Here is a 12,721-nt window from a genome sequence, read left to right as displayed (position 1 = left end):
AGCTTGACAAAGCTTTAGCTGCCACAGCTCGATGCAATGAACTCATAGGAGTTGTAGATTTATAAAGCTTTAGTCTTTTCTGCCAAATAGTGCTGGCACCTCACCAATGAGAACACACACACACAAATTCCATAGCATTGAGGTTTGGCAGCTGAAGTGGTTTCAAACTGCTTTATATTGACAGTGCAGTAGTTCTCAACCTACTGTGATGAATCATAATGTAAATATGTGATATGCAGAATGTGTTCTCATTTACTGGACCAAATTTGGTAGAAATACCAAATTTGAATACAGGTAGGGTTCAGTTCTTGTGGGTTTTTTTCGGGCTATATGGCCATGTTCTAGAGGCATTCCTCCTGACGTTTCGCCTGCATCTATGGCAAGCATCCTCAGAGGTGAGGTCACCCTCTGAGGATGCTTGCCATAGATGCAGGCGAAACGTCAGGAGAAATGCCTCTAGAACATGGCCATATAGCCCGAAAAAACCCACAAGAACTGAGTGATTCCAGCCATGAAAGCCTTCGACGCAGGTAGGGTTGATTTTGTCATTTAGGAGTGGTGCCCAGAATTGGACACAGTATTCCAGGTGTGGCCTGACTAAGACAGAATGGAGAGGGAAGCATGACTTCCCTGGATCTAGACACTCTCCTCCTATTTATGCAGGCCAAAATCCCATTGGCTTTTTTAGCTGCAGCATCACATTGTTGGCTCACGTTTAACTTGTTGTCCACGAGGACTCCAAGATCTTTTTCACACGTACTGTTCTCGAGCCACGCGTGCCCCATTCTATATCTTTGTGGGGGGTTTTCTGCCTAAGTGGAGTATCTTGCATTTGTCACTGTTGAACTTTATTTTGTTAGTTTTGGCCCATCTCTCTAATCAGTTAAGTTTGTTTTGAATCCTGCTCCTGTCTTCTGGAGTATTGGCTATCCCTCCCAATTTGGTGTCGTCTGCAAACTTGATGATCCTGCCTTCTAACCCTTCATCTAAGTCATTAATAAAGATGTTGAACAGGACCGGGCCCAGGACCGAACCCTGCGGCACTCCGCTCGTCACTTCTTTCCAAGATGAAGAGGAAGCATTGGTGAGCACAATGCTTCCTCTTCATTCTGGAAAGAATATATATTATATATGTATTATGATGTATTATGATGATTTCCAAAAGAAAATTGCATTACTGTATTTGAATAACTGTATATTGTACATGAAAAAATAAGACATCTCTTGAAAATGTCCTATTGCATTTTTTGGAATAAAATTAATAGAAGACCTGGTCTTATTTTGGGGAAAATATGTATATATATAGAGAGAGTCATTATAAATTAGACACAATTTGAAGTCCCATAACAATGATTGTTGGAAATCAGGATGGAATTTTGTCATTAAGTTAAGCTTGTGAAATGAAAGACCTTCAGAATAAGAAGAAAGTTACAAAAGAAATCTAGCCTCCATAACACTAGAGAGTTGGATTAAGTAAATTTTAATTCAACTATTATTATTCTTTTATCCACTAGGTGGCAATATCTGGCTTTCAGTATGTAGTACGATCCTGTTATCCACTGGTTCAATATCCACAGTTTCACTTACCCCCCCCCCCCCCAATCCTCTCCCCTGGAAGTGTTTGTGGGCCTCTCTGGACCCTCCAGTGTGGTTTTATGGTTTAGTTCCAATATTGTCAAAAATAATAGTCTTCATTATTTTTTGTGGTTTCAGGTATCCATGGGGGATCTAGGAACATATTACCAGAGCTTTAAAGCTTTGTTTTTTGTTTTTGTTTTTTAAAAAATGTCAGGAGCGACTTGAGAAACTGCAAGTCGCTTCTAGTGTGAGAGAATTGGCCATCTGTAAGGACGTTGCCCAGGGGACACACAGTTGTTTTGATGTTTTACCATCTTGTGGGAGACTTCTCTCATGTCCCTGCATGGGGAGCCAGAGCTGACAGAGGGAGCTCATCCGTGCTCTCCCTGGATTTGAACCTACGACCTGTTCTGCCAACCCAGCCATTCAAAACCATGTAAATGTGAGTAGATCAATAGGTACCGCTTCTGCGGGAAGATATCACTCCATGCAGTCATGCTGGCCACATGACCTTGGAAGTGTCTATGGACAATGCCAGCTCTTCGACTTAGAAATGGAGATGAGCACCACCCTCCAGCATCAGACACAACTAAACTTAATGTCAAGGGGAAACCTTTACCTTGTGTATGCATTAGAGGTGTGCAAAATACCAAAAATCTGTTTTGTACAAACCATTTTTGAAATTTTACACAGTACGCATGCATGTATTTGGATGATTTATGCATCACATTTCTCCCCGGTGGCTAGTGGAAATTATGTGTTCTTTCCAGTTTCTCTTTCCCAGGAGTTGTAGCTTCTGAATAATCTTCAAAGACAATCCTATGTAAAATTCATTGTAGTCGTTGTGTACGGGCTTCAAATCATTTGTGACTTATGACAATACTAAGGTAACCCTTGGTGAGATTTGTCCAGAAGGGTTTTGCCTTCCTGTACTATTTGGGCAATTGAGACCAGATGCACCCAATCAAGACAGGGCTGCAACTGGTGTGTAAGATGAAGCTTCTGTAAAGTACGCCTGCCTCTTAATACCATCATAGCCTCTCCAGAGATATACCCGAAGCAGTACATCATGTCCATCAAAGGAATGCAATTGAATCTGTGATCAATAAGAGTATGGTTTGTCCAAGATCATCAAGTTGGTTTCTACAGCTGAGGGGATTTTAACCCTAGTCTCTCAATGGCCTAATCTGACATTCACACTGCTGTACCACATTAGCTTTTTGGACAGAACTTTTTGCTTCTTAAAAGCCTTTCCCCCTTTCCCTTGGTTTTTTCTGTCAGACACACAGGAATTCTCTGGAACATATTGTTCCCCTTAAAAACCTATGGTACATGTTCTAGCTGAGCTGTTGCTATTTTGATTTTAAATAACTTTTCAAGTATGTTGGAAAGATCTGAACTTCCTCATTCTCCCTTTCAAATTTCTTTTAATTACTCTCTTTCTTCCCGACCCCTCTCTTTAAAAAACAAACTTAGTTAAATGGTACCAGGTTGTACTTTCTGGAAATTTTGCATTGTTCTCATCAAAACAGAGCTGTTGCTACTCCCTTTCACAACATCTCAATGTTCAGGTTAATAGCAACCCATACAGTTTCAGATACTCATTTGGGATTGTCATAGTGAAGTTGCATAGGCAGAGCTGCTTGTGAAGCCATTTGATAATAAGCTCTGAGGGGCTTGGTATTCATGGGCACATTTATTGATGGTGCTTGTTTCCTCTGAGCTAGGCAGAAATTGGACCAAGTCTAATAGTTAATGAACTGGGTTTAATGAAGCCCTTAAATAAAAGAGCCCATTGCTTGTGTTCGTTTCTGAGGATTCTCAAACATGAGTTTCAAACCAACAATGAAGCCCGTGAGGAGCAGTAATGTTGCCTATTTGCCAGGATTTGCAGAAAGCTAGAAGCTAGAAACATACTAGATAGTAACATAAGCTTGTGCTTATGTTATCAATCTTTCCGGATGCTTTCTGGAAATGATGCATCTTCTCCTGCCACTGCTGCCAATGCCGTGTTCTGTTTTGTTAAACCAAACCAGATTAAAGAGGTCTGCTTGCCTCACAGCTTATAACTAAAGAGCATGAACTTTTGATGACTGTTGACATTATTGTTTTATACATAACTAAGCCTGTCTCTGCCCTAACTGATTTTCTTCAGCTAGAATGCTTTGAAGTCATTTCAGAATACCATGCCAATTAGAGTAAATTGGAAATAATTAATGCTAATCTCCGCATGATTTTAAAAACCAGATCCAGCCCCCTCTGCTGTTCCTGTAGCCTGACTCTCCCTGAAAACAATTAAATCACTGAAATTTCTCCCGACATGAGTTTGGTTGCCAGCATCCATTATTCTCTTCTGTTTCCAACAGTTCACATGAACATTACATTCTTGCCTTAACAGTATGCCATTTAGTCTGATTGTATTGCTAGTTTTTGCATCTCGGCAGGGCTTTTGTATATTCCAGCTTTTGATATTTATTTCTGATAGGTTATTCTAAAAGTGGCACTTGTCACCCAGTAATTTTCTATGGGTGGGTAGGAAAGGCAAACTTTAAAATTAGTGCTGTGTGACAACCATGACTGGGTGAAAAGAGGAGAATAGACTTGTCATCCTAAACTTTCTTTATGGCTGCTCAGTTGATAACACTGCTACTAAAGGATCCAGTACATCTATGCAAGTAGTTATGTTTTGAATAATCTAGAATGGTGTGATAGTTTTAATGTTGAAGCAGGAGACCAGGGTTGAAACCCCTGCTAAGCCATGGAAACCCACTGGATCACTTTGGGCAAGTCACACTTGTTGGATTGAGGATGATAGTGGGCAAGCACTGCTGAAGAAATCTTGCCAAGAAAGCCCCGTTGATTGATAGGGTTGACTTTGGTTCTCTATAAGTTAGTGATGGGTTCGATGATCTAGAATGGTGTGATAGTTTGAATGTTGAAGCAGGACTCCAGGAGACCAGGGTTGAAATCCCTGCTAAGCCATGGACACCCACTGGATCACTTTGGGCAAGTCACACTCGTTGGATTGAGGATGATAGTGGGCAAGCACTGTTAAAGAAATCTGCCAAGAAAGTCCCATTGATTGATAGAGTTGGCTTTGGTTCTCCATAAGTTAGTGATGGGTTGAAGACACATACATCCCCCCCCCCCAACCATGCAAGTTAAGTATTGAATCGATCCATACCATCCATCTACCCTGTTTTGCAGAGATAATACCAATTAATCCTCTGCCATCAGGAAATAGACACGTGTAGTTGGACAACATTGGAATGTGCAAGGTAGCAAAAGTAGTGTCCTGTAAGGACAAAATGATTAATTGTCTGTCATCCCAGTTTTCCAGGGTTTTTTTAATGTACTATTTCCCTCACTTCATCCTCAACTGGGCAAACTGAGTTCAAAGTGCAAAACTAATTTCCAGTCAACTTACTAGCACAGAGAGGAGGAGTGAATTTTTGTCTTCCCAGAAGGCTCATATAACGACAAATTCCTGCAACCTCTCCTAACTTGTCTTTTCCTCCTTATTAATAACTTTTCCCCTCATAACCATACTGTGGTGATGTTTGGTCGCATGTGGATTTCATATGTTGAAATGAGAAATAAAACTCAGTGAGAAAGAAAACAGGTTAGGATGGATGATTTCATCCCATGCAGTAAAATCAGTGATTCCACACATTTAAGAAATGGCAACCCACTATGCCCTTCACATGACGCAAGGTGGGTTAAATGGCCATTTTTAGACATACAAAACAGACAGACAGACAGAGATATTTCGGCATTTTTCCAACTTCGGTGCCTGGAGGTTATGCTCGATTCTGGCCACAGAAGGGTGCTGTCACTTCATTCACTATGACGCCAAGCTGATAATAATATTTCCTCCTTGTTAAACCCACTGTGCCCTTCATACAGATGGGTTAAATGGCCACTTTCCCCATGTGATGTTAATCCCTGTTGCCCGCTTAAAAATAAAATGATGATGTTGTGTCTGGGAGGAGGCAAAATGTCAGTTTCCCCAGATTGCCAATGCAGAGGCTTGGGAAAAGATTGGTGTTATTTAAAACCACTTCCTATAATCTGGCATGGTACTTTTTTTTTAAAGGAGAGAAATAATCAAAATCCTGAGGGAAAAGTGAGAGGAAACAAATCTCAGTGCAAATGACCTCAGAGAAAGTGCCGCCATAAGAAAAATTAGAAAGATCTAATATAATTGATACTAAACTGGGGGCAGAGAGAGAAAGAAATATTCCAGCAGAGCAAAGGATATGTGCTGGAAGAGAATCTTCCTCTAGTGACCTGCCTTCACTTAGAAGACGGAATACGCATCATAAAAGAGAATTGGATTCTGATAGGCTGGTGTGGACAAGCTGGGAAAGCCTGGCTATGGGGGAGAATGTTACAATTCAGAGGCTAGATAGAGGAAAACTGAGACAGGTAAGGTTGAGTTTTCACTGAGATAGGGTTTTGACTTCAGAGCAGAGAGAGGGGTAGGCCTGTAACAGGGACATAATAGTCAGAGGAGAAAGATAACTCTAATTTTGGGGGAGTTGTGAATGAATATATTGTTCAGGGCTTAACATGTTGCTTTTGGTGTCTTAATAATCTTCCACTTGTTTGCTTGTTTGACCATTGTCTATGGCTTACCACAACAAGTCCACCAAACAACACATCCACTGGCCCACATAGGGATCACCCTAAGGTCCAAGTTCCCAATGCAGAAAGGGATTAAGTGGAGGAAAAGTGCAGAGTGAGTGAAGGAGCCCACAGATTGGATCCTTAGGGATCCAGCACAGCAGAGATTGCCAATAGCCTAATCACAAAGCAGTGTAAGGAGCAATTAGGCTTTGTGCCATCAGAGATTTTACATGATAAAAACAAAACTTCTAGTCATTTAGTCAAAGCAAATATGTCAAATGTATTAAAAATGAAAATACTGAGGCAATTGTAAGAATATTGGTCATGTTCCGAATTATTGTGTATTTTGTCTGTTCTGATTTATAACTTCAAAGGAATGACACTTGACACAGTAGTAATAAACGACATGTTTTATTGCAAAGTTTGTTATCAGTAACATGTAGAAATAACTGGTATTTCCCTTAGAATTGCTAAATTCCTCTGAAGCTTTAGAAATCCTTAAAGAAAGAATGCCTCTGTCCCATAAGCACTGCTTAGGCTGATTTTTTTTCTTGCTTTAAAAATTATGTTGTTCTAATATCACTGTTTATTGTAAACACGGCAAAGTTGTTTGATCTCAAGGGGAAAAAAACTTTTGAAAAGGAAAAGTGCAATAGTAAAAAAAGGCAGTCTCGGAGCCAGTGTGACTCAACAGGCACACAAAAAAACTACTCAAAAGTGGGAGGATGAAAAGCTTTGCTTTTTCGAGAAAAACAGTGGCCACGTTTTTGGAAAAGAAAGCAAGTGCTTGCACATGAATAAGTGGGGGAACACAAACAAGACTCCTGGTTGATATAAAGTGCAGTAATTTGACAAACCCATTATAGGTTTGCCTTCAGGTCACCATAAATTGGAAATGACCGGAAGGCACACAACAACAACAACAATTAATAAGCCACATCCATGACATATATGAGGGAAGAAGATAAGCTACTGAAAAGTATGCAATGGGATCTTGTAGAAACGTTGAGATTGAGAGAAAGAAGTTGGTAGCATAAGCTTTCTTAGAGTTTACTTTATCATACACAGGCTACTTAAGTCTAATAAAGTTTATGCTATTAACTTTTTTCTCTCAATTTGGACTTTATCACATCATTTTGGACTTTATCAGTCTTCCACGCACCTTCATAACTCTGCTCTCCTGCACCATTCCCTACTCGGCATTATGAATGAGCATGCCTTGCAGCTGATTCATAATTTTAAAAATTATTTTAGTGCAATTGTATAGTGCTAGCATTAAATAAATATACAGGCTATTTCAAAAAGACAGACTCAATTTGAAATTGACATTTCTCTGCAACCATGAACCACCCATGAATAAAACTCTTACCATTTGAAAGGGTGGGGATTTAATTTCTAAGTGATTACTGCTAGATGTCTCTCCCAGTGCACAAACTGCCCCTAGGCTCAGTCATTTGCAAATTGGCAACCCCACAACAGGTGTTTTGTGTTCTGCAGTTTAGCAAAAATGAATCTGTAATTGGGTTGTAATGTGTGTCTCCACGGCATTTTAGATTTGATCCACCAATGCCAAAGAGCATTCATCCTTGGTACCAACAATTTGGAGAAAAAAGACTGTTTATATAAGAGAGAAAGCACTGCTTTGAAATTGGATCCATCATTTTGAAATATTCTGCATATTAAAGTAAATCAACCACCAGGCCCGTAGCCAGGATTTTGTTTCGGGGAGGGGGGGGGGTCGTGTCTGAGTGAAAGAAGGTCTACCCTAGCAAACCTTTTGTATCGTTACCCCAATACCCCCATGCATATGGGATATATTGAGTATAGTGATCAGATCATGATATGAATAAACATAGCAGTTTAAATAATGCACCAGTAAGGTCTTCTCGCGGACCACCATCAGAATTTGGGGGGGGGGGTGAACCCCCCCCCCCCCCCCCGGCTACATGCCTTTCAACCACCCTGGGAATAGTTAGGGAGAGGAGAATTCTGGCCACTGAAGTCATGTGTCTGCCAGCATGCCAGCACAGAAGCAAAAAAGAACCCATTGCGCTACAGTAGGTGTCTGGAACACAGTATCAACAGCTAGGGATCATGGGGTGGGCTGGAGGGAGGGAAGCAAACTGATAGTGAGATGCACATGATGCCGAGTGCATCCTACACTTGAGCTGCAATGCCAGTTTTCATGCCTCGTGTGATAAAGTTCTTAATCTCAAAGGTGCTCCAAGATCCCTTTGCATACCGATTCAGACTAATACAGTTATGTCTTTGAATTCGACAGCAAAGTAGAAATACCTAAACTACTTATGGTAGCACACTTCCATTTGGAAAGTGTATTATGCCTTGAAGCTTGATTACCATAAATAATTGGGAATGATTTACATGTATTAATTAGAGGTGGCGTATTTATAATATGCTACTTGTTTATACGCTGTAGGTTGTAGAAAGTAACCTGAGCCCCTCCAGATGGTGGACCACAATTTCTATCACCCCCATCCATTGGGAGTATATCTGGGACCAATAAGATCTGGAGAGTCACAAATTCCTTATCCCTGTGATATATATTAAACTGTTTTTGTCTTCACAGTGACTCTGCTCAAGGCCACCACACTGCACAGTTCTGCATCTTTCAGTAGAGAAATTATATCACATATTTTATCCAGGTTAATTTGGTCTTTGAAAAGGAAAACAGAATCTTCCCCACTCGTATCCTTTTAAAAATTTTAGAAAATAGTTTTTATAAAACAAAGCAATTATTATTAAGGGGTTTCTTCTGTCCTTCCATATTCTGTTTTGCATAATTTCCATGCATCCTTGATTTAAACACAAAAATTTAGATTACAAATCATATCCACACTAGATTTGTTCATTCATCACATAGTACAAAGTGATATCAACCCTTAGAAGCCAACTGCTAAAAACTCTCAATGATATCATGATTTTATAGACAAATTGAAAACCAGGCAACAATCACAGGAATCTCTCAGGAAATATTTTATACCAAGGATTGGGTTCTTTTTGACACAGTGGTCATAGCATTTAAGTTAGGTGTCATATATCCATGCTTTTTCGAAACGAAAACTGTTGTCTCTTAGGTCGCACTGACTGGAAGGAAAAGTTACTTTGTATGTATTTTATCTCCTAGTTGTTGTTGCTCTACTGATCATTTTTGCCCCATTGAGCCTACTAAATTGTCAACCTCCAGATGAAAATATTCCATAAACACGGTATTTTAGGGCTTTATATGCATATATTTTTAGCCCACAAGTGTTTCAACAGCATGAGGCAGATTCAACTACTTATGTCCTTATTCATTACTTATTTATTGAATTTTTTCTGGGATGGGGTATTTTAAGGTGATTAAATAAAAGGAGATCTTTAAAAAATTGATCTATCAATGTGTCCTGTGTTTGTTTAGTTCTGGCCACTAGAAGACATCACAAACTGACAAGTTTTATGGTTCTCCTAAAGCAAGACTGGACAAGATATACTCTTCTAGACGTTGTTAACTGTTGAGTGTCATTTCCAGAACTCTTGATCACTGGCTATATTGGCAAGTAGTGGGCATAGTAGTCCAAAAACATCTGGAGGTCTGCAGTTTGCCTACTCATCTGACAAATACTCAGTGCTTTGTGTGTACAAATAGAAAGAGTTATGGATCTCCAAGGAAGAGATCTGCATATTTATTGATTACCTTTCCCTAGAACTCTGTAACTGTACAGCAGATACCATAATGTTTCTCTGCATGTGTACACATTTGCGGTGTTTGACCAGTCTGAAAGATTTTAACAAAACAAAGAGAGGAAAGAAGCAACCTTTGAGACAGGAAAGCTCCAAAATGCCTCTTTAGAAGTTGAACGGAGTCTAGCCTTAGATATAAGGAAAGAGATGATAAATGCAGATAAAGATTTGATAGTTGTATTGAAACACAAATCATTTGATGTTGTTTTCACATACATTGGCACCAAAAAAATTAAGATCATTTCATCTTAACAAAGATCCATAGGATCACTTGTATGTGAGAATGCACTGCAGTCTCATCCCATAGAGATCTCCCTCTAGGAATCCACCTTGGGGAAGATGCTGACTTTATTGTTCCTGCTCATTTTTCTTTCTGCTTTACACTTGGACTGCTTGGTCTGGATGAGCTCCTCTGGAGTATTTCCCAAAGGGGGCAGAAGTCGTTTCTTACTGTTCTGGTTTTCTGACAACCACTGTGGAGGCAGCTCGAAGGGCCCAAAGCCAAGTTGCATGGAGTACTTCTCACTGGCCATTTCACTTTCTGTTGGCATCGCTGGTGCCACCTGTGCAGCGGAATCTGCGACTGCATGGGGGACAGGCTTCTGAACTACAGTGTGTTCTACCTCTAAGCTAGTGGTTGGGATTTCTTTCTGCTGGTAATTGCTGGAGCCAATGGATTTAGTCTCATTCTCTTCTTCGTCCTCTGTGGGCTTGAAAATTTGCTGCTGCCCAATGTAAAACATCTCCAACAGCTGGCTACCAGAACGGACATGTGGCTCCAGGTTGGCATCCACTACAGCTCCAGAGCTGACAATGTTTCTCCGGCTGTACCTGCGTTGTAACTGCACAATCGTCCCCACCAAACACTTACGTACAGATTTGTTAACAGTCAGGAAGAGCAGAGGATTGGTTAACAGTGATATCTTGGGCAGCCAGATGGCAGTGAGGAGCAAATAGACAGAAGTGTCAGAGGCATCGAATATAGTGCGGTAAATCACCAACGTCATATAAGGGACACTGCAGAAAATAAAAACCATAACCATAGACAGCAGCATGGCATGGAGTTCAGATTCTCTCTGAGAGGCATAAGGAATAGAAATTGTATTTTGTGGGGTTCTTAAGGCAGCTATGATGACTTTTTTCTTTTGGCTAGCACTCAGTGCTCTGCGAATGAGGATCATAAAGAGAAACACCAAGGCTACTGGCAAAATCACAGTGCTAATGTTGTAAATGATGACATATATTAAATGGCCAATGGAATAGCTCCAGGGTTCAGTACAGGTGGACATAGCATAAATATCTGACACACTGGTCACAGCAAATACGGGAATGCTGGCCACCACGGCATGAGCCCAGATGTAAATCACCACGTCACGAGATTTAGCATCTGATATTTTTCTTTCCAGTGGGTATAACACTGAATAGTACCTGTCAAAAAAAAGAAAGCAAAATATCTGTAAGAGATATATAAATACAATATGCAGATTACAATGGGGACTTTGTCTACTTCCTGCTCATTTCACAGATTAATTAAATCTGGGTGACAAATAACTGGATCTAGTGGTGATACTATAATAATAGTAGTAGTAGTAGTAGTAGTAGTAGTAGTAGTAATAATAATCCACTTTATTTATATGTTTTACCATCCTTGTGGGAGGCTTCTCTCATGTCCTTGCATAGTAGCTGGAGCTAACAGAGGGAGCTCAACCCACTCTCCCCAGATTCAAACCACCGACCTGACAGTCAGCAGTCCTACTGGCACAAGGGTTGAACCCATTATGCCTTCAGGGACTCCTTTTTGAACCAGATGTTGAATCACTACAAGTAAGTGTAGAGTTACATGATATACTAGTGCACATGTTTATGTAATGTACCATGATCAGATTCTGAAAGAGGTCCAAATCCACCAAAAGTTAACAACTATTGGCACATGAGAAACTGCAATAACTTACCTATCCAGAGCAATGGCAGGAAAGCTAAGGATGGTCACTGAGCAGAAAACTTTGTGCAGGAACTTGATGATCTTACAGAAGACCATAGTGTAGATCCACCAACAGCAGTGTGGACTAGCACTAAGGACAATATCAAAAGGCACACAGACCAGGCTGGCACAGATGCCGGAGCAGGCCAAGTTTTTAATAAAGCGGTTTGTTACCGACTTAAAAATGGACATCTTGCACGTTGACCACAAGACCACGAAGTTTCCTAGATAAAGCAAGACAAAAATAAAGTAATCAAGGTTTTTGAAATCAAGGTTTTTGAAATGTATATGATACAGTGTACACAGATTATAAAAAACAAAACTGTTATCTCCACACAGGACAGGAAGAGCTGAATCTCAAAAGAAGTTATTTTTCTCATTTTGATGAAATTTTATCACTTTGTTTTTATTGCTCTTTGTCCCTATTCCTCACATGGCCATGGAGGAGAATGACTTCTTTCTGCATTATCAATATAATCTACATCTGTATGATTTGCATACATCTTTGCCTGATGAAGAAGCCAATGAAATTTCAAACTTAGCATAATACATTTTATGCTTTACATTGCCCCAATAAAGGTATTACTGCTTCGTGTATTCTGTGTTTTGTTGTATTTTGCCAACAAAGCAACTCCCAAAGATGTTTCCTAGATGGCTATAAAGTGATGGTCAGTTCTTCAAACAGAATTTGAACATACCTTCCATTCAGTAACACACATTTATCCCCTGAAAATTGTATTTTGTAAGTGTAGACAATTTCCATAAACAAAAATGATTAATAATCACTTGCAT

At 40.0% G+C, this 12,721-nt stretch overlaps 1 protein-coding gene across 2 annotated transcripts in view; it reads right to left on the bottom strand.

Moving 5' to 3' along the window:
- Positions 1-8,136: 8,136 nt before the first annotated feature.
- GPR176 (G protein-coupled receptor 176) overlaps positions 8,137-12,721 on the bottom strand; it is a 42,785-nt gene continuing 38,200 nt past the window's right edge. For both annotated transcript variants that reach the window (XM_060760152.2, XM_067462855.1), the window contains exons 2-3: positions 11,901-12,153; positions 8,137-11,376 (exon numbers count right to left, since the gene is read on the bottom strand). In XM_060760152.2, the coding sequence (XP_060616135.2) occupies positions 10,266-11,376; positions 11,901-12,153 (1,364 nt within the window). In that variant the 3' untranslated portion in view covers positions 8,137-10,265. The remainder of the gene's footprint in view (positions 11,377-11,900; positions 12,154-12,721) is intronic.

This window comes from Anolis sagrei, chromosome 1 (assembly GCF_037176765.1).
Source record: "Anolis sagrei isolate rAnoSag1 chromosome 1, rAnoSag1.mat, whole genome shotgun sequence".
Taxonomy (NCBI): Eukaryota; Metazoa; Chordata; class Lepidosauria; order Squamata; family Dactyloidae; genus Anolis; species Anolis sagrei.
The sequence above is the reverse complement of the archived record's forward strand: the minus strand, read 5'-3'. Positions and strand labels throughout refer to the sequence as shown.